Source organism: Onychomys torridus, chromosome 6 (genome assembly GCF_903995425.1).
Source record: "Onychomys torridus chromosome 6, mOncTor1.1, whole genome shotgun sequence".
NCBI classification, from domain to species: domain Eukaryota; kingdom Metazoa; phylum Chordata; class Mammalia; order Rodentia; family Cricetidae; genus Onychomys; species Onychomys torridus.
In genome coordinates this window covers 17,022,204-17,046,768 of record NC_050448.1, presented here as the reverse complement: position 1 = coordinate 17,046,768, position 24,565 = coordinate 17,022,204, and the positions used below count along the sequence as shown (strand labels likewise).

At 38.2% G+C, this 24,565-nt stretch overlaps 1 protein-coding gene across 3 annotated transcripts in view; it reads left to right on the top strand.

Moving 5' to 3' along the window:
- LOC118585421 (zinc finger protein 431-like) overlaps nucleotides 1-21,138 on the top strand; it is a 37,796-nt gene extending 16,658 nt beyond the window's left edge. The window contains exons 2-4 of one of the 3 annotated variants that reach the window (XM_036189966.1): nucleotides 1,106-1,232; nucleotides 1,432-1,492; nucleotides 20,358-21,138. In XM_036189966.1, coding sequence (XP_036045859.1) covers nucleotides 1,106-1,232; nucleotides 1,432-1,492; nucleotides 20,358-20,463 — 294 coding nt within the window. In that variant the 3' untranslated portion in view covers nucleotides 20,464-21,138. Of the gene's footprint in view, nucleotides 1-1,105; nucleotides 1,233-1,431; nucleotides 1,493-2,581; nucleotides 4,908-18,503; nucleotides 20,144-20,357 lie in introns of those variants that run through there. The other 2 variants (XM_036189967.1, XM_036189965.1) reach the window with 2 other exon arrangements.
- The last annotated feature ends 3,427 nt before the right edge of the window (nucleotides 21,139-24,565 follow it).

Below are 24,565 nucleotides of genomic sequence, written 5' to 3'. Positions count from 1 at the left end.
TTTTGTTTTTATATTATTATGTGATGGGCCTGGAGTGTAGGTTTTTGTACATGTCAAGCATATGCTGTTTTGCTTGAAACTTCAAATCTGGCAGAGTATATCATTCTCTTTCCCAGGATGGCTGTATTTATGACATTAAAACTGCTTGAGCCTTCTGAGTCATTCAATTACAAGTGTGTGACATTCTTCTTACCTATTGTGTTGGTTTTCAGTTCTTTTGAATGAATATTCATCTTTTGCCAGTATGCATGGATTTGTACCACATGTATGTATGCCTGGTCCTCACAGCAATCAGAAGATGGCTTCACAACCCCTGAACTTGTAGTAATGAATTTTGTAAGCCCCATGTAAGGATTGGCAATTGAGCCCACCTGTCTGCAAGACCAGCAAGAGCTCTTAAATGCTGAGTCATCTCTGCTGTCCTATGTTATTTATGATCAACATTTATATTGCTAATGTTTGCATTTGCTCATTTGTAACTATAAACATGCATTCCCTTTTAGCAAGTTCTTCTTATTGTTATGGTTTAAACTGGTTTCTGGAAGATGAAAACAGAGCTGGAGTGTATGTATAATTCTTTGTAGGGACTTCCATAAAAACCTGTGAGATTTTCCTACCTTTTTTTTTTAACAATTTATTTTTATGGGGGAGACAGGGTCTTACTAATATGTAACTGGCTATCCTGAAATTCACTACATAGGGCAGAATGGCATCCAATTCAACTAACTTCACCTGCCTCTTGCCTCGTGAGTGCTGGGATTAAAGCCATGAGCCAATGCACCCATCTTGCCCATCTTTTTTGTAGTTAGTAACTGTTCATTCAGTTTCTCTGATGTATACTTTGATCTGTTTGCTTGCCTCTATTTTTATATCTGTTAATAGGCATTTCTCTTACAAGGCTATATCCTAGACAAAGTATGAAGAAATGACAGAGGTGAACCCCATTGTTCAGTTTTTTTTCTAAAATGAATTGATGATTAGAATGTCTGTGTCATAGAGTAAGTGGGGGAGCTCCAGAATTATACAAATATATTGTCAAAGAAGTATACATCAGCATGCTGTCAGTATCACACTTTCTGTTGTACACATGTGTGGGATATTTTAGACTGCAGTGACCTATGATGATGTGCATATTGACTTCACTTGGGAGGAGTGGACTTTGATGGATCCTGCCCAGAAGAATCTCTACAAAGATGTGATGCTGGAGACCTACAGGAACCTCACTGCTATAGGTAAGACTGAATTTTTCATCACATTTTAAAATAAGGGGAAAATTGTTCCTTGGTTATTAATACTCTTCTGTAATTCTGATTGAGAAAGAAGAATGAGGTGAATAAATCTGGCATCGTTCTAAAATTCACTGAAGATAGTAACTTAAATTTTACACAGTTTCCCATAATATATCATACATTTTCTGGTACTGTATTTTAGGCTTCAGTTGGGAAGACCACAATATTGAAGAACATTGTCAAAGTTCTGGAAGACATGGAAGGTAATTTTCACGTGCTAGGTGAACAAATATGCCTATGGAGAAATTGTAATGTGTCCCAGAAGTTTTAAACAAAAGTAAGAGTGTAAATAAGCACATTTTAAAGTGTACTGATATGTGTTTGCAAGGCATTGCTCTGAGAAAGAACACAGGGAAACAGTGCCATATATATCCCCATTTGAATTACAGCTTATGAAAGCCATGCTGTAGATCAGCCAGTCTGTTTAATTTCATGCCAATCAGATATTGCAAAAGGAATATGTATTGAATAGGTGATAAGTATATATTGAAAACATTCTAATAAGCAAATAGTTCAGAGTAAACTAGTGTTGCTCATATACTTGTGATTTTTCTAAGTTTAGTGAGAGGGCCAGTTTATGATAGTCAAGAAAGTTGTTGTGGAGAAACCTTAATCCCTATACCACATGTCTATGAGGAAGAGAAAAATCAAGCTGTGTGGATGCAGTATGGAAACATTTTATTTGTTAGTTTTCCTTTATCAGTACATCATATTTCACTCTGAATACAGGCCATGTGAGCAGAGGGATATGGAAAGAAGCAACATAACTATCTCTTAAAACAAAACAATGAGAAGATATGTAGTAGTCCCCACTTTGAGTAGAAGTTTTGAATGTGATACAAGTTAAAAATTAATTGGTTTTCCAACTTCATTGGGAATACATCAACAAAATTACACTGCAGAAAAGCCCTATGAGTATTAAATGTATAAAATTGTCTGTTTGTCCTGGTTCACTTTGCAAATAAAGTATGACTCTCATTGTTAGAAAATTTATGAATGCAATAAGTATGTTAAAGCTCTGAGTTCTTCCAGTTCTCTTTATATATGTGAAGAATCTCATATAGAATAATGATGCTACAAATGTGGACCCTGTGATAAAGGCTCTTATCATTACAGATATCTTCAAAGACACAAAACATCCCTAAATGAAGGGGAGCACTATAAGTGTATAACTAATGATCTTATTTGTTGTAAAAATTAGACCAAATTGTAAAATTAACTCATACAGATATAAATATTCATCAGTGTACTGAGTGTGATAAAGCTTTTACATGTGCTAAGTATCTTTACAGGTTCAAAAAATGTCATACTGGAGAGAAACCCTGTGAATATATTCATTGTGCTAAAGCCTTTTCACAACACAGTCATCTTCAAATGCATGAAAGAACATATTCTGGAGAGAAACCCTACAAATGTAATCATTGTGATAAAGACTTTGCATATGCCACTAGTCTCCAACTACATGAAAGAACACATATTGGAGAGAAACCCTACAAATGTAATCAATGTGATAAAGCCTTTTCACACCACAGTGTTCTCCAAATACATAAAAGAACACATTCTGGAGAGAAAGCCCACAAATGTAATCAATGTGATATAGCCTTTTCAAGTCACAGTCAACTCCAAATACATGAAAGAACACATACTGGAGAGAAACCCTATAAATGTAATCAATGTGATAAAGCCTTTTCACAATATGGCAATCTTCAAATTCATGAAAGAACACATTCTGGAGAGAAACCCTATGAATGTTATCAATGTGGTAAAGCCTTTACAAGTGCCAGTAGTCTCCGAACACATGAAAGAACACATACTGGAGAGAAACCTTACAAATGTAATCGATGTGATAAAGCCTTTTCACAACACTGTCATCTCCAAACGCATGGAAGAACACATACTGGAGAGAAACCATACAAATGTAATCAATGTGATAAAGAATTTTCACGACGCAGTCAACTCCAAATACATGAAAGAATGCATTCTGGAGAGAAACCCTACAAATGTAATCATTGTGATAAAGACTTTGCATATGCCACTAGTCTCCAACTACATGAAAGAACACATACTGGAGAGAAACCCTACAAATGTAATCAGTGTGATAAAGACTTTTCACGACACAGTGATCTCCAAATACATAGAAGAACACATACTGGAGAGAAACCCTACAAATGTAATCAATGTGATAAAGCCTTTTCTGGACACAGTAATCTTCAGATTCATAAAAGAATACATTCTGGAGAGAAACCCTATAAATGTAATCAATGTGGTAAAGCCTTTGTATGTACCACTGATCTTCGAAGACATGAAAGTATACATGCTGGAGAGAAACCCTACAAATGTAATCAATGTGATAAAGGCTTTTCACAATACAATGCTTTCCAAATACATAAAAGAAGACATTCTGGAGAGAAACTCTACAAATGTAATCAGTGCGATAAAGACTTTTCACGACATAGTTATCTACAAATACATGAAAGAACGCATACTGGAGAGAAACCCTACAAATGTAATCAATGTGATAAAGCCTTTTCAGAACACAATGCTCTCCAAATACATAAAAGAACACATACTGGAGAGAAACCCTACAAATGTAATCAGTGTGATAAAGCCTTTGCATGGACCACTAGTCTCCAAATACATAAAAGAACACATACTGGAGAGAAACCCTACAAATGTAATCAATGTGATAAAGCCTTTTCACAACATATTAATCTTCAAAGGCACCAAAGAATACATTCTGGAGAGAAACCATATGAATGCAATCAATGTGGTAAAGCCTTTGCAAGTGTGAGTAGTCTCCAAAGACATAAAAGAACACATACTGGAGAGAAACCCTATGAATGTAATCAGTGTGGTAAAGTCTTTGCATGTGCCAGTAATCTCAGAGTACATGAAAGAACACATGCTGGAGCATAACCCTATAAATACAATGAATGTTATAAAGACTTTTCATGACATATTCTGGACAGAAACCCTACAAGTGTAATCAATGTAGCCTTTGCATGTGACAGTGGTCTCTAAATATATAAAAGAACACAATCTGGAAAGAACCCATATAAATGTAATCAATGTTGTAAAGCCTTTTCATGACACAGTAATCATCAAATGCATGAGAACACATTTTAGAGCAAAACCCTACGAATGTAATCAATGTGGTAAAGCCTTTGCATGAATCAGCAGTCTTTGAAATCATCAGAAAAAATAATCACACTACAGAGAAACCCTAGAAAGGTAGTGAGTGTGGCAAAGTTTTGCACTTCATGTTAGTCTTTATTTCAAGAGTAAAATTTCAGTATGTAATTGGTATTTTAAAGTCTTTTCATTTTACAGTAGTCTTTGAGGACCTGAAAAAACTGATACTCAAGGAAATCTGGCCATAAAGGGTTTGGTAAGATCTTTATTCACCTGACTTAAATTCAGTTACACAAGTTCATTCTGGAGAAGAAATCTGACAAGTGTTACCAATCTGTTCAAGCATTATGATGTCTCTCTTTATTTTATTTGCACCTGCAAACTCATATGGTGAAAATAACTATGAATTTAAATGATGAGGTAACCCTTTTAAATTCCACAGTTCTCTTAAATTACATGAAATTACAATCCAGTTGTAAAATTTAATTGATGTGTGTTAATGTCTTTTCTGTTGCTGTGATAAAACTTTATGTCTATGTCAATTCATGAGTGAGCCCTTGGTTCCAAAGGGATACAGGATCACCATGAAAGTGGCATGGCAACAAGTGTCAAACATGGCAGCTGAATCAGGAAGCTAAGAACTCACATCCCACCCATAGCATGAAGGTGAAAATGGGAACTGGAAATGGTGTGTGGATGTGAACTCATGCTCAACCCCAGGGACTTATTTCTTCCAGCAGGGCAAGCATTACCTATATCTTCCCAAATGATACCACCAACTGAGAAAGATTGATTTCTCTGACTGCAAGCCTACATGCCTGCTTTCTGTTTTATGAACCAGTTCATGATGAAGAAAAACTCTGTAAGTAAGCCTTGATGCTTCCACACATGAGTTACAGGAATAAATGCTTACAAGAGAAAAACGTTCTTGAGTGTAAATCTGATTGCTTAAAGATTTGTTTTAATTTTAATTATATGATGTTATTGTTTCTTTTTGTGGGTATGTGCATTCTGGTTCCCAAGAAGTTTAGGCCATTGGATCTTCTTTTAGCAGGAATTACAGGGTGTTGTTAAAGACCTGGCTTCATCCTGGGAACCTCTCTTAACTGTCTGGCTATTTCTCCCACCCTGTAAATATTTCAAAGCTGTCATATATAGTCTTGATGTCAGGAAATAGGAAATAACTCATACAAGAGAAATATCCTATTATGGTAAACGATTTCGTTAAGACTTTAGACATCACAATTATCTTCAGATTCACAAAAAAAAAAATCTTGTTTTATGTCTTTTTCATCATACCCTTGAAGGAAGTAATTTATTTACCACGTTGACTCAAGACAGATGGGGGAGATCACTGCATTGTGGGTTTCTATTTTGCCACATGGGAGATTGATACTAAAATGTGGTATACGTGTGGCCAGTCCATTTAATGAAGTTTATTTTGTGGTTCTTATAGTTTCCTTGACTTCTGCTCATCTTCTGTTGCACTTTTACTCAGTAATAGGTGTTTTCTGCTGCAGTGTATAGAATGGGATGCCCATCGTCTAAGTGGTCCGTTGTTTATTTAACTATCAGGCAGTGTGTGATCCTATTTTTGAAGTAAGGGTGTCTGTGAAAGTGTGATGGGTTGTTTTTCCTGGTTTTGTTTTTCGTATTTTAACAAATTCCCTTGAGATGGTGTTTATTATCCAGTCTGGCTTCAATGTCAGTAATTAGGGATATATTTGAACTCATTATCCCTTAGGTATCACCCTCCTGAGTACAAGTCCCAGGGTAGGTGATGTACCCCCCATGTATGCTGTTTTATTAGCATGTTTAAACATATGTTAATGTTAAAATGCTTAATAGAAGAGAATATAAGAAACATTAAATAAATACCTCATGTGCATCCAAATAGCATTTTCATATATCTGGTAGAGGTGTAATAATATAGGAAAATCAGCAGTCAACTGTGTATTTCACAACATTGCTTGATGTGCTGTGGATCTGAATATATTATTTGAAGTTCCATGTGTCTTTATGTCCCCATTAGTTATGCATTTCATATTTCATCTTGAAGTATTGCATTCTAAGGTAATTATCCAGAGATGCCAGATAATGTAATGGTAATGAGATTTATTTCAAAAGAAATTCTGTTGTGTGTGTGTGTGTGTGTGTCTGTGCATATGTGTAATAATATTATTATAGTTTTTTGGGCCGTGATATATATGTGGAGACTGGAAGACAAATTTGTGGGGTCTCCTTTTTTTCCTTATTCATATGGTGATTAAGATGAGGTTGCCAGTCAAGATGAGTTTGAGGGAGTAGAGGCTATCCAGTTTGCAATATGAGTTCAGACTGGTGTGAAAGTTTCTGGGATTCTCCCATCTGAGCCTCTGCATTGCCAGGGTCTTATAAACATGGGCCACCAGGCCTGACTAGAGTAACATTGTCATCAACAAAATTAAAGCTTCCTTCAGCTGATAAGTGAACAATTATTTAACTGAGAGGTTATGATATTTGCCAATTATAGCTCATTCCAAGTAGCCAAATATAGATGACAAAATAGGTATTCATCCAATTCCACTGTAGATGTTTAATTATGGACAGACATGATAAATTGGTAGTTTATATTTCCTCAGAATCTGAAATCTGTGTAGTACATAATTTACCCTGTTGGTTTCCTCTAAGACATATTTCTTCATTGACTCTGGCCTTGGGTAGGAGGTTCACCTTGCAAAGATGCAAGCTTCTTGATTTGCTGTGCACAGTCTAGAATTCACCCACAGGTGATGTTCTAGCCTCAGCTTAAGTAGCTGCAGTTACAGGCATGAGCCACTGCTCCTGTTTGCAAATTAACATTTGCATTGGCAATACCTTGTCTTCTTTTCCATTGGAATGGTGCAGGGTTGTTTTATTTTCTATCATAGGCTAAATGTTAATGTTATATTCTGATACGGTTCAATTTAGTCATGACAAATGCACAATTATAAAATTCTCGAGGTTTTTTTGGGTAACAATCCTCCCCTTTTTTTGGGTTTTTCAAGAGAGGGTTTCTCTTTGTAAAGCCCCAGCTGTCCTGGAACTCAGTCTGAGGACCAGGCTGGCCTTGAATTCAGAGATCCACCTGCCTCTGTCTTCCAAGTGCTGGGATAAATGGTGTGTGCTACTACCATTTGGCACAATCTCCTTTTTTGTGAGTAGAGCATGATTTAACAGTGTTGTTACCAATTTGATTTTGGACATTTCTTGAACAGAAAACATTTCATGCATACTTGCTGGCTAGCTATTGTCCAACTGACCAAATATGAATTGAGACAAATGGTTAGTAATAGTAGTTTTGCTAATTTATTGAGAAAGTTAAAGGTCCTCTGGAGGGTAGAAGTTCACTAGTAATAAAGGAAGCACAAAAGCTCCTGACCACCTAAGGTCTCATTGATGTCCTCTTCCTTCTCTTTGTTCATTTGGCTGTGTTGTGCATGCATGGTTAATGCATGTCTACATGTGTGGGCATATCATTTGTACACATATGTGTGGAGGCCAGAGGTTGAGTTTTGCTCTTTGTCTTAGACGCTGTTCTCTTGATATGAGGAGACTAGAAAATGAAAACAAAGCATTGTTTCACTGCATGATGTTCTGGGGCATGATGGAGCAAGTATGGATAACAAATATGGAGCAAGGAAGTGTATAGCTTTTTTATTTTTATTATTTATTTGTTTTTTTGTTTAGTTATTTATTTTTGGTGTTTTGAGACAGGGTTTCTCTGTAGCTTTGGAGTCTGTCCTGGACTAGCTGTGTAGACCAGGCTGGCCTCGAACTCACAGAGATCCATCTGCCTCTGCCTCCTGAGTACTGGGATTAAAGGCGTGCACCACCACCGCCCAGCAGCTTTTATTTTTTAACTCTTATGTGGCCCACTACTCAGTTCCCAAATAATAATGGAGAACTATTCTTACTTATGAATATCCAGCCTTCACTTGACTTATTTCTAGCCAGTTTTTCCTAACTTAAATGATCCCATCTACCTTTTGCCTGTGGGTTTTACCTTTGTCTCTTCTATATTCTTTGTGTGTTTATGGATACTTCCATTTTGTTTTATGCCATAGTAATCCAGAAGTCACATGTCATTTACATCTTATGAAACCATTAGCGAAGAAGATGGCCAAGTTGTGACTGACATGGCTGATTCCATTTTGATGAGTTCACCAGCAAATATGGGGGCAAACCACATGGTTCCTTTCTGTTCAAGATTATCTGAGTCCCATGGGGAGGTGAACCCATTCCCCATCAGGCACAAGTCCCTGTAGGATACACACATCTCTCAGGTTAAATGTGCACTGTTACACCATTTTCTTTGAAAGGCACTTTAGTTAGTTTAGGATGTATTTAGGAGGAGATGTTGCCTATGGACTAGGCAAGTAGGATCTAAATAGCAAAGGAATATAGGAAAAGGAGTCCATGGTCTTGGTCAGAGTCAGTTGAGTCCATATGTCTTACATAGTGATTGTAACTGTGGAAGCCAAGTATCCAGGGGTTTTAACTTAGTCCCCAAACACAAGATGTTTCTTGTCCCAATTATCCCAGGTAAGCATGCTGTCAGCTAAGATCAAATAGCTTTTTCACCCTCCTTATGGGCTATAATTTAAACCTTCTGGTAAGAAAACGTGTTAAATAGAGTTCATCCTAATAAAACCTTGGTAGCATGTTGTGGCACTTTTACTCAGTAAAGCATTATCTCATGGCATCATCTAAGATAGTCAGATGCAACTCCCCCAAAGAGACTAGCTTTTTTACTTCCACTAGACCTCATCCAAGGTTTCCCAGACTTTCTCAGTGACTGCTTGGGGGAGGGATACAGTGGACAATGACATGCATGCAGAGGAAACATAGGGACTTAAACCCAAGTTTGAGGCCTCCCATTGTTCAATCTCCTTTGTCAGGGTAGGGCAGGGGTGATATTAACAAAGTCTGTAGCCAGAGTACTTGGTCCCTCCTCTCCTTAAGGGAAATATTTTCTTTCTTCAGTTTCTTTATCTCTTTCTGTCTCTTTCTTTAGAACTCTTTCTGCCTGGATTTTTTGGTTTCATTGTTCTTAGTGTCCATTTATTGAGATTTCATGCACCCAAATTTCATGTCAAACACGTTTCAACCCTCAAGATGATATGACCAGCAAAGGAATCCTATTTTCTTCCCCATAGCATTTCTCATCTTTGCTCTGCATACAGATTGGTCATGTGTTCCTTGGTAATTTCCTTGTTCCATTGTCACTGTGATGTCCACAGACTTCCATCCCTGGGGTTCTTTTGCTGAATTGCAGAGTTCCAGAGGTACAGGGCCACTACAGAAGCTGTTGGGAAGCATTTAACCTATGAGGCCATCTGAGGTGGTTTCTTGGGTGAGCTGTGTTCTTAGAGTAACCTGTGAATTGTTACAAATAAGTGTCTGGACAAGGCAAACTTTGGTCTTGTTCAGGAGGGTATGTTGGTGAAAGGGGATCTTACCTAGATAGGAACTGCACTTGACTTTATCCTAAGGAAAGTGGTGTCTGTGTCTTTTCCCCAATATCTAGGGTCAGACTTTACAGTCTTATTCATTACGTGAGTATGACAACAATTGGTCCATAGGAAAGGAAGGAGGACTGCTCCCAGGAAAGAAGAGTCACTGTTCCAGGCCATCAGTTTCCTAGAATTCGGGCTCGGGGCTGGCAATAAACAATATTTTACTGAGTGGAGGAAGTGTTAAGATTTGAATTCCATATTTTAAACTCAATTTTGATACTATTTGATAAAAAAGATTCATATTTAATATTTCTTACAAGCATCTGTGTGGCTACATTGTTGAAACTAAAAAGAAAGCAGAGGCTTCAGAGGCATAGCAGGCTTCTTTGATCACCTATATGTCCAGAGAAAGCTCTAGAGAGTAGGGCCTGTCTGTTGGCAGAAAGATCACCAGCGGCAGGGTCAGTAACCTACAGTTTAAGTCAGTTTTATAGGAGGTGAAAATTTACCTTCATGGTCCTTGCTTATCTCAGCATGTTAAGAGATATCAATGGAAAGTTTGCCCACAAAGGATTTTAAACAGTCCCACCCTGTGCCTATGTTTTGTATGACAGCCATTGGAAATAATTTGTGTAGTTTCCACAATCTATAATTTACCATTATATGGATGATATTTTACTAGCTGATTCAAATATAGATAAAAGGAAATTTTGCCTTATTGGGGATTACAAATTGCTCCTGAAAAAATACAAAGAGATTTTATTACTTACATAGGATATAAAATAGCTTTACAAAAAATTCAACCCCCAAATGTACAAATCAGGAGAGATCAATTGCAGACTCTTAATGACTTTCAAAAATTGATAGGAGACAGTAACTGGATATGGCTCACAATTGAATTTACATTCAAGAACAGAATAATTTGTTCAAGCCTTCTGAGGTGACAAGGATTTAAATAATCTAAGAAAATTATCAGCTAATGCTGAGATAGAATTGGCTTTGGTAGGAAAGAAATTACAGGATGTACATGTGGATCATGTGGATCCAGAGCTTGAATGCATTCTTTTTTTTTTTTTTTTTTTTAACCTTCTAAAATTCTCCTACAGGAATCTTAATGCAGAAAGAAGACAATATTTTAGGATGGATATTTTTACCACACAAACAGTAAGACATTAAAGACCTATGTAGAAAACGTTCCTGAGTTGATTCTAAAAGAAAAACTAAGACTTTGTCAAATAGCAGGAATAAACCCAGCAGAAATTGTAGTACGTTTTACTAATGCTGAAATTTCTTCCTTATGGGCCGAAAATGAACATTGACAAAGAGATTTTGGGGGAGAGATTAACTACAAATATCCCCAAAGCAAGAGAATTTAATATATAAAGAGAAGTAACTGAATTCCTCCTCACATTGTACAGGGAACATCAATTTCTAGAGCCCCAAATTCCATACTGATATGAACAAATCAGGAAAGGCAGGTTATAAATCAAGAAACTTGAATAAAGTGGCTCAAAGCCCTATGATTCTGTTGAAAAGTCAGAACTATATGCTCCTCTCATGGTATTATTAGATTTTCCAGAACCTCTAATTGTAAGTTATTAACTCTCAATATGCAGAAAGAGTTGTTTTACATATAGAAACTGCTGAACTTATTCCAGATGATGCAGATTTGACTTTGTTATTTATTCAGTTACAAGAAATAATCAGAAATTGAAATCATCCCCTCTATATAGTACATATTATATCCCAAATGTGTCTAGGAGGCCCTCTACCACAAGGTAGTGATGAAACTGATCAACTAATGGTAGGAAATGTGCTAGAAGCCTCAGAATTTCAAAAACAAAACAAAACAAAACAAACAAACAAAAAAAAAAACATGTCAATAGCAAAGGTTTGAAAAAGGATTTTTCCATCACTTGGCAACAAGTCATGAAAATTATAAGACAATGTTTTACTTGTTCCTTGTATAACCAAACTCCACTCGCTGTAGGAAGTAACTCAAAGGGTGCTCAAATAAATGAAAGTTGGCAAATGAACATGTTTCATTTTGCAAAGTTTTGAAAATTAAAATGTCTACTACCCCATAGATACATATTCAGGACTTAAGTGGACAATGGCTTTGAGTCATGAAAAGGCTGATTCTGTAATCACATATTTGTTAGAAGTTATGTCATCATGGGGATACTTGTATAAATTATGACTGACAATGCTCCAGTATATTGTCTGTAGTAAAATAAAATAGGTCTTTTGCATATTACAATATAAAATACGTTACAAGTATTGCACACAACCCTGTAGGGGAAGCAGCTGTAAAAAGATCTAGTTGCACTCTAAAATATATGCTTAATAAACAGGGGCAATAAAGACCCCCAGAGATAGATTACATAATGCTTTATTAACTTTAAATTTTCTAATGCTAATGAGAAAGGAAAGACAGCTGCAGAGAGATATTGGACAGCAGGGAAAAAGTACTGAATTAAATCAGCCTGTATACTTTAAGGATGTGTTGACCTCAGAATGGGAAGCAGAATATGTGTTACGTTAGGGGATGGGTTTTGCTTTTGTTTCCACAGGAGAAAAAAAAAAGTAGGTTGCATTCCTTTTATTATAGATTTAAGTATGTATTATTTCTTCCTCTTGTATAATATTAAAAGGATCAGCCTTAATATTATACTTCCCAGGGGCTCGGGAGAGAAAACTATGAACGGCGAGGACTATTTTCAGGAAATAGAATCTCAGCACACTGAGCTCTTTAGTCCACTTGCTTTTATTTTTCTGAGATAAAATCCTATCTTCATATCTTCAGTTCTGTACTGAAGCCAAGTTCCTTTCTGTTTAATTCTCTCTATATTTATCTGTTGTTCCTTCTAAGTTCTATCTTAATTCTCTCATCTTAGTTCTGCCCCATCTAGGTTCTCACCATCTAGGTTCTCATCCATCTAGCTCCTTCCCATCTTAGCTCCTCTCCCATCTCTTTCTTTCTTGTCTTGTTCTTCCTTACCTTGTTCTTCCCCATCTGGCTCTTCCTCATCCTCCATCTTGTTCCTAGTACTCTCTTTTAGCCCTTCTAGTTCTTCCCATCTAGCCTGTTCCTCTTCAGTTCTTACCCATCTACTTCTTCTGTTCTCTTTTCTCTGTCTTGTCCTCAAGTTCTCTAGTCAAAATCCTCCTTTGCTCTCTCAGTTCCCAGACTCTCAGTTCTCTCCAAGTCTCTCAGGAATCCAGTTATAAGCCCAAGCAATAGCAATCCTGTGGCCAAGCAAGGTCACCAGGCTTGAATTCTACAAGGTCTTAAAGGTAGATAAGAATTTGCCTCAGGCAGTGACCATCAGGCTTTCTTTTACAACCCAAAACGGGAGTGGTATCAGCCATGGGTTCCCCTGTCCTCCCCCGTCCTGTCCCCACCCCCTGCCTTCCCCCCAGCCCACCGCCCATTCCCATCTCCAGGGCAAAGACTCCACTGGGGATTCAGCTCAACCTGGTAGATTCATATATAAAATTAAATTAAATTATAAAATTTAAAAAAAGAGGTCAACTGAGTTTTAATGACCAGTTATATCAAAAAGGGGATCTATGTGCTCCATCTACATTCCTAGAAGTGGTTAGTTAAGAAGTTAGGGGTCTATTAGTAAAGTCTCACCCTAAACTGCACAAGAAATAAAGCTATCCGACTGACCTAGGAGACAGGTGTTGTTTGGCCTTGGATGCTTGATAGGCATTTTAGATAAATACACTGATAAGGAGTTCTTGGAAGCACACAAGAAAATCATTTTAGGAACCAACTAATGTATATACACAAAAGCTAAAATGTCACCAAGACTTCTTAAGCCATGGCTTAACCTTTGGAGAAGTCCTTGACTTTTCCGAGTAGTAGCTTTTGTGATAGTAGCTGAATTCCATTAGGTTTCCCTGTGGCTTGCAGCATCTCCCCAAAATGATGGACTATCATGTAACTTTGTATTCTGAAAATTGGGTACCATATCTTGTTACTTTCTATAAATTTGTTGTGTGGGGGGACTTTTTGTAAAGAAATAGTTTTATCTTTTTTCTTATCATCAGTAGCTTCCCTTTTCTCATTTCTTAGCATATCTGTGTTTTTAAATTTTGCTATGATTGCTTGTGGTTTTGCTACTTTAATGATGAAAATGGTTAATACATTGATTTTGAGTTGTTAAATGTTCTTATACCTAAATTTCTGTGTATCCTAGTTAGCTTCAACTGTCCTTGTTACATACCCTCGCATGATCTGAGGACTATCAGTTGAGGCCTGGCACAGATCAGAATCACCTGTGCCTATGCCTGAGCGATTATTACCTTGATTGTTGATTCAGTCAGAAGGTCTAACTGCTGAGTATGGAAATGTCCCTAGGCAAGAGAGCTAGTTGAGCATAAGACTATAACCAGGCAAGAGAACACACCACCAAGCAATGTTTTGCAATGATTTTACCTTCAGTTACTAGCCTAAATATTTTTCTCAATGATTGGATGTGCCCTGGCAGTGTCAGCTAAGTATGCTTATGTATCACCTCGATTGCTTTTAATAAAAGTATTTAATCATAGCATCAGAGATTAATCGTAGCAACAAAGAAGCAATCTAGAACAAATTTGGTATCCTTAAAATGAGGATATTGCTGTAATAATCTGAAAATGTTGTATTTTTGAAGAATGCAGAAAGATATATAGGACTTTGGATATCAAAAGCTATTGTAAGCTCTACACCAATCTTAATGGACCATTCCAAAAGGAACTGGAAGCTGAGAGGGCTGACAATAAAAAGGGGAGGAGCTTTGTCCTACCTCAATTTGATATGCCATGCTGTGCTGACACCCATGGGAGGCCTGCCCCTTTCTGAACAGAAACAGGAGTCAGTGGAGGGCGAGGGAGGTGGAGAGAGGGATGGAAGGAGAAAAGGGAGGGGAAACTGCAGCTGGGACATAAAATTAGTGAATAAATTTAATTAATAGAAAAATTAGGAAATCCAGATATGCTGAGAAATGGGCAACTGGAAGCCACTGAGATTGAGAAAATAAAAATACAACTATTTCTCTACAGAAACTCCCCCAAACCAACAAATTTCAAGGGACTAAGAAGTTACTATAGCCAATTTTCAAAATATAAAAATACATGAAAGTCCATCTTTTTCTGGAAAAAGAACAATGAATAATTAGATGTATAATTTTTTAAAATGTAACATGGACAGCACCACTGAAGAGAGACACAAACCTACAAATATATCATAGTCCTTTAAACAAAGAAGTCCAAGATTTTAATAAATCAACAATGAGAACAAAGCACAGCCCAGCACTCACACTGTGTGCAGTCTAGTACTCTACCAGTCATACAAATGGTGTGTTTGTGGGGTTCTTCCAAAATTTGAGACTTACTTGATAACTCTATTAATTCAGCATTGCAGATAATCATTTTAACTAATAAAATCTATTTTGTTATCTTATGATAATGGGAATGCTACCTTTTGTGGTCACTTAGAAGTTATTTTATATTTTCTGTGATTAATAGTCATAATTTTGTATCACAATGAGGTAAGGTAATACAAACCTTTAAAAACCAATAGAAAAGATAGCAGGTTTTAAAAGAAAATTTGTATGATTTGTATTATACACCTAAAGCAATTTGTTTTACGCCAATTGCTTTATAAGCCATAAGTACATTAAAAAAAAATTCTAATTCTACTTTCAAATGTGTTTGTATGTGTGAAAGAATGTCTTTCATGTACATACAGGTGACACTTGAGAAAAGTTTGTCAGATTCCTTGAATCTGGAGTTGCAGGTACATATGAGCCTCCAAACATGGGTATTGGGATGTGAACACAGGTCATCCCCAAGAAGAGTACACACCTGTCAAGTCCTAAAGTATATTTCATGCTATAAACTAAAACTCATTCACATAGTCACAAATAATAAAAGAACTAATTAAATGGGGATTCATTTGATGATCCTTCTGAACATGATGAATCAATATTAAGATGTTGGCCATATTCAATTTTCAGGATAAATTCAACACACTGAAAGAAAACTCCCAACTATTTATAAAAGAAAAGCTGTTTCTAAAACTATATGACAAGCTAAGAATGTCTCAATATGATTGTGATTAGAGAGCAACAGTGCACATTTCTCCTGTGAGATTGGTGGATCTGCCAACCTCTTGCCTCCACTGGTTCCTGGCATTAAATTGGTGTACACACTCCAAAACTTATATACCTAAATTAAGTAACACATGTATGAAGTCAACCTTGTTTTCCAACATGAAGTCACCTATATATTAGTACACCATTTACATACCTGGTGTCAAAGGAGGCCAAAAGAATACATCCTCTCTTCTGGACCTTGAATTACAGGTGGCTCTGAGCCATCTGACATGGGTTGTAGGAACCAAACTTTGATACCTAACAGGAGCATTACTACTGACCCGACTCTCCAAATAACAAATAGGTCATTATACTGCGTGCTGTGAGATGTTTTGTATGTTAAATGTGTTGCTCTGATTGGTTAATAAATAAAACACTGATTGCCAGTAGTCAGGCAGGAAGTATAGGCGGGACAAGAAGAGAGGAGAATTCTGGAAAGTGGAAAGTCAGGGACACGCTGTCAGGCACTGCCATGAGAAGATGTTAAGATACTGGTAAGCCACGAGCCACGTGGCAACTTATAGATTGATAGAAATGGGTTAAGTTATAAGATCTAGATAATAAGAAGCCTGCTGCGGCCATACAGTTTGTAAGTGTAAGTCTCTGTGTTTACTCGGTTGGGTCTAAGAGGCTGTGGGACTGGCAGGTGAGAGAAATTTGTCCTGACCGTGGGTCAGGCAGGACCAGGAAAACTCCAGCTACAGCTGCAGAAGATGAAGATGTCTTATTACTCCTGTCATCTAGCACTTGAAGGTAATGAAAGGCCCTGCTACATGGCCATGGGAGGATTCAATGAATTTCTAGCTTTCTGTGAATGGACACTCTACATTACTTCTCATTGTCATGGTTAACATACTTTTCTTGATATGATAAAGACAATTAAAGGCTTTGTTGAGTAGTCTATCAGACTATATAAGAAAACTTCCACAATTTTAGTTATGATATTTTTCTTCTTAAATTTTTTTTGAGGGGCAAATTTTTGAGATAGAATCTTTCTTGATAGCCATGGCTATCCTAGAACTCATTATATGGGCCCTGCTGGCCTCAATGTGAGACATCCTGCTGACTCTGTATCCCCAATGCTGTGGTTGAAATCATACATCACTATGCCCCGTTGGGATATGCTGCTTAGAGGATCTATCTGAACCAGAGAATGAAATGATAATGCAAATTTTAAACAGGAACCATCACTGTTTTGAAGAACAGCAACTCTTCTTAAAATGGTACAGTATATTAATTTTAATTGTTATATCATTCCATATGTTTTCAAAATTTTGATTATTTTCTTAGTTTTGTTAGTTTTAACTTTTTAAACTCTTTTAACTCTGTACATGTGTGCCATGATGTGCACGAAACCCTTATAGGACAAATTACAATTGACAGTTACTCCTTTATGTGACTTCTGGCAATCAAACGTAGGTAGTCAAGTTCAGTTACAAGTGATCTCACTGGCCTTATTTGGTTTTAAGAATTCTTTTTCTATGGGCTGGTGCTTGGTTGTGCACATTCCACAGCCTAAGTACAAAAATAAGAGAAAAGCTTGGAGGAGGAGGAGTGGTCTCACAGAGATTCAACTCAGGTCATCAGGCTTAACAGCAACCAACTTTACCCACTAATAATATTCTCTGGCATTAATTTGCAGTTCTGTGAAAGTGTTATGAACAAGTGTTTATTCCTCAGAATAAACTAACACAATCCAAAAAAAAAATAGATGGCAGTATAAATACCATATTCATTTATAAATAGGATTCATGGCTATTGAATAGGTGGCTGCGGTGGTGGTGGTGGCGGCGGTGGCGCACGCCTTTAATCCCAGCACATGGGAGGCAGAGCCAGGTGGATCTCTGTGAGTTCGAGGCCAACCTGGGCTACCAAGTGAGTTCCAGGAAAGGCACAAAGCTACACAGAGAAACCCTGTCTCAAAAAACAAACAAACAAACAAAAAAAACCCCCAAAAAAACAGAAAGAAAGAAAGAAAGAAAGAAAGAAAGAAAGAAAGAAAGAAAGAAAGAAAGAAAGAAAGAAAGAAAGAAAGAAAGAAAAAGAAAGAAAGGAGGGAGGGAGGAGAGAGAGAGAGAATAGGATTCATTATTCAAATTGTCCTGTGCTCCTGTTGACACATAAAGTTTCATATATTCTCTTCTATTAAGCATTTCAACATTAACATTCTTGAAACACGTTGATATAAAAGCACACATCCAGGGTACATCTACCCTTGGACTTGTACTCAGTAGGCTGACACATGAGAATCATGAATTCAAATGTATCCCTGACTAATTACTGACATCCAAGCTGGGATAACAAAGAACATCTGTTGGGAATTTGTGAAAATAGGAAAACTAAAAGCAGTAACAACCCACCACCCTTTCACAGACACCTTAATCCTGATCACACACTGTCTGATACTTAGTAAACAATAGACCACATCAATAACGGACATCCCATTTTATATATTTCAGCAGAAAATACCTATCATCAAGTGAAGGCACAACAACAGATGAACAGAAGTCAAAGAAAGAACATGTGAACCACTAAATAAACTTCAATAAGTGGGTTTGCCACATATACAGAACACTTCAATACCTACTGCAAAAGGTTAGAAATACAAACCACAATACTGGGTCCTCCACCATCAAAGTTGAACAAACCTGGCAAATAATTTACTTTCCTCAAGGCTATGGTGAAAAATAGATGCAGCAAGAGTTTTTCCTTGAGACTGAAGACAACCTTGATGTCTAAAGTTTTACCATATTGTTTACATGAACAGGATTTTTCTCATGCATGAGTACTCTGCTATTCCCTCTCCTGCCCCCCCAAAAAACCCATGATATATAAAGGCTTTAAATATTTAAGAGATCAAGACAGGACCAAGCAGTTAAGACAAGTTCCATACCCATAACTCAGGTGAAGTTTTTCACAGCTTCCTGTAATTCCTGTTAGAAATCTAGGAAAACTCCACTGTCTGCTGCTCTTGGGAACCATCAAACACATGCAGATATCTAAAGTCACACTGTCATAATGAAACAAAATTAAAACAATGCATTAAACAAACATTTTCACTCATGACCATTTTTACTTTGTAAGCATTCTTCATGTGACCCAGATGTTGAGGCTTGTAAAGGCTTTTGTACAGAGTTTTGTTAAGTCATGGATTGGTTCTAATCACAGAAAGCAAGCATTTGTGCTTCTAAGTCAGAGACTCAATACTTCTCAGTTGTTGTTATCATTTGGAAAAGTTTAGAAAATGCCACACTGTAGAGGAAAGATGTCACTGGTTGTGGGCTTTGTGGTTTTAAACCCTCACACCATTTCCAGTTCCCACTCTGGGCTCCAAACTTCAGGTCGAGGTTGTGAGCTCCAGGCTTCCTGCTTCACCTGTCATGTCTGACACTTGTTACCATTCCTCTCTCACTATGGTCCTGTTTCACTCTGGAACCATAAGCCAAATGAAGCCCTTTTATAAGGTGCCTGAGACACTGTTTTACCACAGGGAGAGAAGACACTAGTACACATCCATAAAGTTTACTCTGGATAATTGATGGGAAAGGTGATATCTTAAAGGTTTGGCTTACTGACTAAATTCTCAGGGTTTTGTCCATGGGTTGGTTTGTAGGTGCAGACAAAATAAAGAGGGACCTCATAATCCTTGAGTAGGTTGTTGACACTTGTCAGATATTTTTCTCAACAATAATCTCGTGTAACTAAATGTAAATGTGTCAGCTAAAGATCTTACCAAACCCTTTATACTCAGATCACCCTCCAATATGAGTTCTCTCATTTCATCAAAGACTGCTGTATTTATGGAGGCTTTAACAGATTCATTCCACACTTCAGGCTTTACTCATGGATGAACTTGTTCATGGATTCAAAGGCTGTGATGAAATGCAAAGGCGTTATGACATTGATTACATTCAAAGGGTTACTATCTATTATGAATTCTCTCATGCCTTTGAAGGTAATTGTGACATGCAAAGGCTGTTACCACATTGCTTTCATTTGTAGGGTTTCTCTCCCAGATGAGTTCTTTTATGGATTTGGAGATGACTTTCTTGTGCAAAGGCTCTCCCACATTGATTACATTCAGAGGGTTTTCCTCCAGTTTGGGTTTTTGTGTTTTTGGAGCCTGGGAAGGCTTTCCCACATTGACTACTTTGTAGGATTTCACTCCATTATGAGTTGTTTTGTGAACTCTGAGATGACTGTTGTGAAAAGGCTTTATCACTTTGATTACATTCATAGGGCTTCTCTCCAGTACATGTTTTTGTTTGTTTGTTTGTTTGTTTTTTTAATGTATTTTGTTATTACATTCACAGGGTTTTTTCCAGTAGAACTTCCTTCATGCTTGTGAAGATAATTGGCACATGTAAATGCTATAACAAATTCATTACTCTGCTGAATGTTTTCATCTCTTTGACTTAATTTTACACTTTTATCTAATGCAAAGAGGAGTCAGAAGTTAAGGCTCTACCATGTTGTTTATATCCACAGGGTCCCTCTTTATTATGGGCTCTTTTGCGTGTTTAAAATACCAGTGATTGTCAGAGTCTTTAGTACGTGGGTCACTTTTCATGTACTTTATCCTTATTCTTATGAGTTTTTTCATATAATTGAAAAAAACTGGAAGAACTCAGAACTTTACCACACTGATTCAATTCATAACATTTTCTTATATTGAGTCATATTACATTTGCAAAGTGAACCAGAACAAACAGAAGAATTTACACACTTTTTGTTTTTAAAGGGCTTTTCTGTGATGTGAGTTTGTTGATGTATTTCCAATGATGTTTGAAAAGCTATTATCTGTAAGCTTATATTACATTCAGAAAGACTACATAGGGGCTACTACATATCTTCTAATTGTTCTGTGTATGAGAGAAATACATTGCTTTTTTTTCCATATCACTTATGAGCACTTGACCTGTTTCCAGAGTGATATATGGTATACCATTAAAGAAAGAATAACAAAAGTTTCCATATTGCATTCCCAAAGTATATTTTTTTATTCCACAAAGGGATGTGGTAAAGGTATTCAGCTTTCTCCTCAACAATTTTCTTAATTCTCATAAACTGACCTATCAGCCAGGCGGTGGTGGTGCATACTTTAATCCCAGCACGCGCAAGGCAGAGCCAGGCAGATTTCTGTGAGTTCAAGGCCAGTCTGGTCTACAGAGTGAGATCCATGACAGGCACCAAAACTACACCGAGAAACCATATCTCGAAAAACCAAAAAAAAAAAAAAAAAAAAGAAAGAAAGAAAGAAAAAAAAAAAAAACCCAAAACCTGACTCTACTGACTCTATCACTAACCTTTGGTAACTCCCCACAAGTATGTCAGTAACACTAGCTTCACCAAGGAGTATTTGGTTATTAGAAGATTTTGGACATATACCTATCATCCAATCAACAGGTATGCCTTTTCCTATACCTGAGTGGTATCGAACTGAACATATTGACAGTTCTATAGTCTAGCTCTCATGAGGCTATGATTAAAATGGTGACATCTGTTAAGGGATTATTTCATTGTCTTCTTTCTGAGAGGAATGCGTTGTAAACAGAGATCAGCTACCTAACACTGAGGTACACAGTGATGTGAGAATTTAGGTAATCATCAATACACTGAAAGCTGTGATCATTTACACTGTTGCTTTTCATAGAATTTCCAGGGCAAATTAAAATTTTTATATGGAATTCAAGGACAGCCTGGTCTACAAAGTAATTTCCAGGACAACCAGGACTTTATCACAGAGAAACCCTATCTTGAAAAACAAAACAAAACACCCCTCCCCCCAAAAAACCCAAATTATTCTGTGGGACATTTGTATTAGTTTGCACATAAAAATTACCTTTCATGTCTTTTAGATCAATGTTTTTTGGTCTTTCCATTTGTTGCCTAAAAGATAATACTAGAAAATGTTTGATTTATTATTGGATATTATGCAAAATTTAACCTACTTCATGCAATTTACTTAAAAACCATGTCTGACTTAATCACCACATTTTTCACCTTTATTGATCCAAATTACAGAAGAGCATCAAAAACCAAAAGAACATTGTCCCCTTATTTTAAATGTTGAAGGAAAATCCACCGTCTTACCTATAGCAGTGAGGTTCTTGTAGGTCTCCAGCATCACATCTTTGTGGAGACTCTTCTGGGAAGGATCCAGCAAAGCCCACTTCTCCCAAGCACATCGTCATAGGTCACTGCATTCTAAAAGATCCCATACATGTGTAAAACAGAAAGAGTGACAGTGATCACAATGTAAATGTATATTTCTTTGATAATATAATCATATAATTGCATGCTTCCCACACTTATTCCATGACAGATAATTTCTAATATAATCACCAAGTCAGTTTAGAGGGAAATTGAAAAGAAAATTCACATGTCATTTCTTGGTCCTTGGAATAAAACTTACCCTTCCAAGAGAAATGACTATTAACACACATATAGAGAGAGGAAGCAAACAAGTCAACATACTAAGTACACGTCAGAGAAACTGTATGAACAATACTAACTACAAAGAAAGATTGGCAAGCTTTGTGTATTGTATGATACCTTCATTCCTAGCACTCAGGAAGCAAAGGCAGATGAATCTCATTCAGTTGGAGGCCAGCCTTGTCTATGAAATGGGGTCAGGATAGCCAGACATACATATTTGGATCTTGTCTGCCTCTAAAAAGATAACCAACCAAAGAAAGAAAAAACAGGGTCTCACTGAAGTTCCTACAAAGAGATGTGCATTCATTCCATTTCTGAATACATCTCTCAGAAACCTGAAGTGTAAATTTCATCTAAGATTAATAAGATCTTACTTTGTGGTTTTTTAAAAAATGACTAGCAGCACTGGTTACCATGCAGTTATCCAGTATCAGAGCTTTATTAGGAGAAGCAGAGAAGGGCTGGGGGTGGGGGACGGGACACAAAAGAACCAGGCCTGTAGAAGAAGCAGGTGCAGAGAGGGGAGAGAGAGGGGAGAGAGAGAGAGAGAGAGAGAGAGAGAGAGAGAGAGAGAGAGAGAGAGAGAGAGAGAGAGAGAGAGAAGAGAGAGAGAGAGAGAGAGAGGGAGAAAGGGAGAGAGAACAGAGAAGGGAAGGGGAGGAGTCTTTCTGGCTTTTTAAGGACTCCAGGGAATATGTACAGGCAGGAGGTTAGGCAGCTACACAAGAATGCACTGATTGTCACGTTTGACCACTGAGTTCTGTGCCACCTTTACCCCGGCACATTTTTCAGACAGGACCCATAGGCCATGGCTGCCCTTAGACACATGGTAGGAAGACAGTGGTGGATTGTAACAGCCTTTTCAAAACAAGTGTAGCCATGCTTCTTTGGGGCTTTGTAGGTCAAGCCTCCAAGGCAAGGATGCGACAGTTACAGGCTTTTGCCCAAAGTCTTTTGCATTCACTTGATGCAACTAAAGTATCCTTCTGGCCCATCAGGACAAGTGCTAACGCGCACTCTCAGAATCCTTCTCCTGTATGCCCAGCAGCTCTGGAGGTGCTCCAGCCTTCTCTGAAGCCCTCCCCGGGTGCAGCCTCAGAAAAGGGCGACTACCAATCTGTGTGGAAATGCACTTCCCATGTCTACCTGGGCTATGGCTTTTCCTCTGCTTAAGCAGAGCTCTTAACCTTAAAGCCTTCCATCCAGCCCTCAGAGTGCTCCAATTCTGTGACCTATGTGTCTGCCTCTCTCTCAGCCTCGCCTTCCCCGACGCTACCACGAAGTCACAACAGGTGGCGTCCCACCCTCTCCAGACTCCATCATGCCTCGCCTACTTAGGCGGCCTGGACCCATGGCTGCACCCACTCAGCTAGCTCTATTTGCAGTGGTGCAGCCGGTACTTGTAGGAAGGCCCAGGTTGTGTGACTGTCGGCCTCGCAGAGGCACTGCGCAGGCGCCAAGTGGCTGGTCCCGCTGTGGGTGTATGTGTGTGATTGGGGGTTGTGGAGAGGTGGGGGTATGGGAGTCCCCTAGCTGCCTGGGTTAGGATCACTGCCTCCAGCCACTGTGGGTCGCGCTGGCGCTGTTGGCCATGGCGGGCAGCAGAGGGGCACGAGGCGGTCCAGGGCCGGGAGGCGGTGGCCCCGGATGCACCCTGGTGTCTGGCCCGGGAAAGGCGGGGATTGCGGAGTCAGCGGCGGCTTCAGGCGACCCCGGGAAGAAGCCACCACCTCCCGCTGTCACGGGAGGCCTGGGCCTGGGCGCAGGGCTGCAGTGCAGGCAGAGGCTGGAGGAGGGGAGCAGTTGTCCCCAGGAAAGGGGCTGACTGCTGGGGAAGAGGAGGCGCGAAAGCCATGGGAGGTGGTGGCTGCCAGGACTGAGGTCCCTGGAGACCCTGGGTGAAAAAGGGTGTCACACATAGCAAGTCTGTAGTGCAGCCACTGCAGGCTGTTACAGCAGTCTGTGTCCTGAAATGCTCTTCTGTAGTGGGATTCACTGTTAACTATTTTTAGTTCATTCCTCTGAAACTAGGGAGTAGGAATCCCGAATTCTCTGTGACAACTGGGTTTAACTTAATGGAGAA